This window comes from Olea europaea, chromosome 18 (genome assembly GCF_002742605.1).
Source record: "Olea europaea var. sylvestris chromosome 18, O_europaea_v1, whole genome shotgun sequence".
Lineage (NCBI taxonomy): Eukaryota > Viridiplantae > Streptophyta > Magnoliopsida > Lamiales > Oleaceae > Olea > Olea europaea.
The window spans coordinates 4,574,858-4,579,253 of record NC_036254.1 but is presented as its reverse complement, the minus strand read 5'-3'; the positions used below and the strand labels follow the sequence as shown (position 1 = coordinate 4,579,253).

The window sequence follows — 4,396 nt, the reverse complement described above, 5'->3', positions numbered from 1 at the left end:
CATCTTAAAAAAGAAACATCCAACATAATAAAACAAAAAGTCACCTATTACAATTATATAGCAAATTCCACATTCCTTTTATGATGTCCATCTACTCAAGGGTCCCCCCACATTTGCAAAACTATTTTGTCCTTTACAATTTCTCATCGCCCATAGTTTCACCATTCTTTTTCCTCACTATCAAAGATTGTATACACACATCTTTTCAAGTATATCCCTTCAAACCCATGATTTAAAATGCCTTTCTTTAGCTTCATGTCACGATTTAGAATATATGATCATAAAGGAAAAAACCCACATTGACAATTAAAAAAATAATACATTAGGGGTTTGTTTGGCTCTAAGAGGATCTAAAAAGCCACTTACATTTACAAAAAGCAGAGGAGAGGGATATTCCCTTTACAACAATAACAACTAAACAACAAAAGATGATCCAAATCTTCTCAGTCCTCCTATTTTTTGCCCCACTACTAATCCCCCTCCTGATATTCTCCAAGAATAAGCTAAAACTGACATAAGTTAAATAAAAAAGTTAAAACAAAAAAGCTGCTTTTTCTAAACTAGATTCTTGGTTAGAATTCCCTAGGATCAACAAAAATGGACAGACCAGGTTGTGACTTGGTCCAATCACCGATAGATCCATCGCTATAGTCTTCCCCTAACCGTTTAATGCACCATAAATCCTCAGCGCATGATAGCCTCTTCCAGTGGGGTACACCTAACCTGAGCGGTTCGCGACTTGCAACCTCTGTTGCCACAACTCCGCACCCACGCTCTTTAGCCAGGTTATGGGCGAATCCACATAGGGTTTTAATGAACTTCACCGCATTTGGGCCATCCCCACCGAGTCCGTACAAGAAATGAAGCCCAAAAGGCCTGAAAACTTCGGGCACCGACGGGAGTTGAAGCCATGGTAAGGCCCGATCCACGACCCGAGTTGTTTTATAAAACACTTTCTTCACGCGCGACGCGCCTCTTACCTCGAGTTTGAACACATCCTTGCTGTTCCACACACTGAGCACGGCCCACGACTCTGTCGGACTCGCCAGAAACTCGTCCAAACCCCGCCATGACCCGGCGTCATAGGTCCCCTTCGGCAACGCAAGAAAAGTACCCAGATTGAGCTTATTGTTCAAAACAGAGTCAATGTCACGGGGGAAGAATTCCGTCGAAGAAAACCGGTGCCGGTAAAGTGCCTCCGCTTCGGAGGGGTTGAGTTTAATGATGGTTATTTTGTTGTCGAGCCTAACTCGGTGAGCGAACACCGGCTGAACCAAAATCGCCGGCGTACGGAACTTGGAATAACCACATTTCTGTGTGAACAACTTAACAGATGCTTCATTATCATTTTCCGTGGCTATATAAGAATATTCAGCTCCATTTTCTCCAAACCATTCCTCCATTCTTTTGACCAGTTTCAATCCAATTCCCATTCTTCTGTAAAAAGTCAAATGTAAAGAATAAGTAAACGACACAAAAGATTTTGAACTTTATTTTATTAATATAGTAAGAAAGTAAAAAACAATTAAAAAATCAAGGGTGCAATAATTAGGTGGTCTTCCAAAAGGATCTACTAAAGAATCCATTTTTGGAAAAAGAAATTGAGTTTGGCCCTCTTGGAGTTATGTAATAAGTCTGGACATGAAAAGTGCATAAACATGTATGAATTTATACACAGTACCGATGGGAAGGAGAGACGCGGAGGCCTAAAATATAGGCAAGTTTGGTGTAGACAGGGAGAGGTTGAGGGGGTTTCATGAGGAAGCTTTTGCTATTTCTAGAGAGTTTTTTCCCACACGTTACGGTTTTGATGCAACCCCTTATCATCCCAACAATTTCTCTCCTTTCCTCCACCACTGCGTCGCCGTGGCTCACCACCATCTCCGCCACCTGAAAGAGAAACTAATCATCACAAGTTGAAAAAAGAAAAAGAAAAACAGGTTTAGCAGAGATAATGAAACGTGATTTTTACCAGCATGAGATAAGCAGGGGAATGGCGGACCCTGCAAATGGGGTCACCCAAGAGATCAGTGAAGAGCGAGAGTTTTCCACTGGGACCAACCTCACACTTTCTCTCCACCTTTTCCACTGCTCTACAGTCTTTTTGAGCATCAAATTCTCTTATCACCACCACTACCCCACCGGCCTCCACCATTTTTATGAAATCTTGAACTTGGCTGAAAGTTGAAGAAGAAGAGGGAGGATTTATATAGGTGGGGTGAGGCTAACAATCAGGGCTTTCTCAAGGTCGCAAAAATACAGGCGTCTATAATAACGTGTATTTCAAGTTAGAAAAGCGAAGCAGAAAATCTTATCGAAATTAGGGAAGGAAAAAAAAAAAGGCAAATGATTATTTTTGCAAAAGAGCAGCTCAAGAAAATAAAAATACAAGAGGGGCCGTTCAGTTCCTAACCCTTTCTTATTCGACTACTACAGAAATAGAATCACATTTGCTTCTTTTTATACCTGATTTTGGGGGGTTTCTCTCTCTCTCTCTCTTTCTAGATTTTAATTTTTATGTAAAAAAAAAAAAAAAAAAAGGTTGAACATTTTTAATCTCTAGTTTATTTGTAAGTCTCTGTCTATTATTTTCCATGTCTATTCGTCTTTCTCTATCTCTCCAGTACTAATGAAGCGATAATAATAGTAATTAATTATAATTAGTAATCAGAAAAAGGCTGAAGAGGAAATGGCGGCTGTGGCTGCGCAGTCTTCTCTCTCTTGGTAAATTTTTATTATTTCATTTATTTGTTGGCATCATGGCCCCATTTGGTAATCATTCATCATTCCATTTTCTTCATTTCCATATACGATAAGTCTACGTGTTCTCGCACTTTTTAAAAAATAATTTATACACTATTCACAATAAAAGGTGGGAGATCACAAGTTGTTATTTTTAAAATGCACCTGAGACGCACATATATACAAGTAAGTGAAAGATTTCGTACACCAAAATTTGTACATATATATTTATCCTTCCATATACATAATCATGTCATGCAATTTCTTTAACATACCACCTCGTTATTGTTAAAAAATAAAAGAAAATTTGAGTTTGTCTGTAATATTATTTTATTGAAAAATGTGTAATTGAAATGATATCAAAATACTATTTAATTTAATTTAATTTAAGTTTTTTTTTTTTGTTTTTTTTTCCAAAGAATGAGGCTCAAACAAGGGCTTAGACTATCTTCAATTTTGCACCAAAATTTTAGGTAAGTTTACCATTTTACATTAAATTTTGCATCAAATTAAAAATCATCTCCAACTCATCACACAAAATAAATAGTGTTTAATCATTATTTTCATTTTTTGATTCTTAACAATTTACTTATTTGAAAAAGTTATTTATTTATTTATTTATTTTACGACTATGTAAATTACTAAATAATAATAATGTTAAATCGATAAAAATATTGATTTGTTATTGATTACTAAATTATTCACTTGTTTTATTTATTACATTAATTTGACGAAAATAATTGATTATATTATTAATTTATTATAAATAATTAAATTAAATTAACGAAAATAATTACTAAATTAAAAAATCCTTAATTATTAATTGATTAATTATTAAAAATAATAAATTTAATAATATAATAAATAATAAGTTATTTTATTTAAAAATATATAACAAAAATGACACAAACACCCTAATCAATATATTTGAAAAATGGGGGCAAAATTGACTTTGCATCATTTGATGCAAAATTATTCAAATGAATAGTGCTGCACAATTTTGCACCAAAATAGTGCAAACTATGATGCAACATTGGAGGCATTTTGCACCTTAAAAATAGTGCAAAATTGGTGTTTTGGAATCTCCATTGGAGATGCACATTATTAATTTTGACAAACTCTTACTAAGCTAAGTAGAAAAATAAATTTTTAGAGAATATAATTAAAAAATAGTAAATATTAAAATTATTTTTATTGGAAGAATGCTTAATTAAAAAATAAATTTTTTATAATGAGGCTAAAAGAGAGTCTAAAACTTAATGTTATTTGTACATCATTTTATACATATTATTGATGTGGAAGAGAAAAAAAATAAATAAAAAAAAAAAAGAAAGAAAGTAAAGGAAGTCAATAAATATAATTTACATCATCAATCTGTATATTAATCTATATATAATGAGCTACAAGTAACATTACTCAAACATAAAAAGATCACAATTCTGATGGTTACTTTTTATTGTTTTATAATTTTATTTTCTATTTATCACCTACTATAACTCTCCTTTGGTAAAGTTCTCTATTTTTTTTTTATTTTTTTATTTTTTTTTTAAGGTTTTAAACTGAACAAAAATTTCATTTTTTACCGCCTACTTAATGGAACCATGATTTTTATACACTTTTCAATCAGGCATTTCATGTGACCCATCAACTTACA

The 4,396-nt window shown here is 33.3% G+C and overlaps 1 protein-coding gene across 1 annotated transcript; it reads right to left on the bottom strand.

The window, feature by feature from the left end:
* Positions 1–306: 306 nt before the first annotated feature.
* LOC111367237 (probable N-acetyltransferase HLS1) lies at positions 307–2,415 on the bottom strand. Its single transcript, XM_022987994.1, has 3 exons — positions 1,973–2,415; positions 1,682–1,890; positions 307–1,437 (listed from the first exon to the last, which is right to left on the bottom strand). Exons 1-3 carry the CDS (start codon positions 2,153–2,155, stop codon positions 573–575), a joined length of 1,257 nt encoding a protein of 418 aa, XP_022843762.1. The 5' UTR covers positions 2,156–2,415; the 3' UTR covers positions 307–572.
* Positions 2,416–4,396: the final 1,981 nt, after the last annotated feature.

Bases quoted from the DNA above. Each gene is read 5' to 3' on its own strand.
- LOC111367237 (XM_022987994.1), bottom strand. From the start codon at position 2,155: ATGGTGGAGGCCGGTGGGGTAGTGGTGGTGATAAGAGAATTTGATGCT. The intron at 1,891-1,972 runs GTAAAAATCACG...TTTCTCTTTCAG, and splicing joins CCCCTGCTTATCTCATGCTG to GTGGCGGAGATGGTGGTGAG. The intron at 1,438-1,681 runs GTACTGTGTATA...GACTTTTTACAG, and splicing joins CGCGTCTCTCCTTCCCATCG to AAGAATGGGAATTGGATTGA.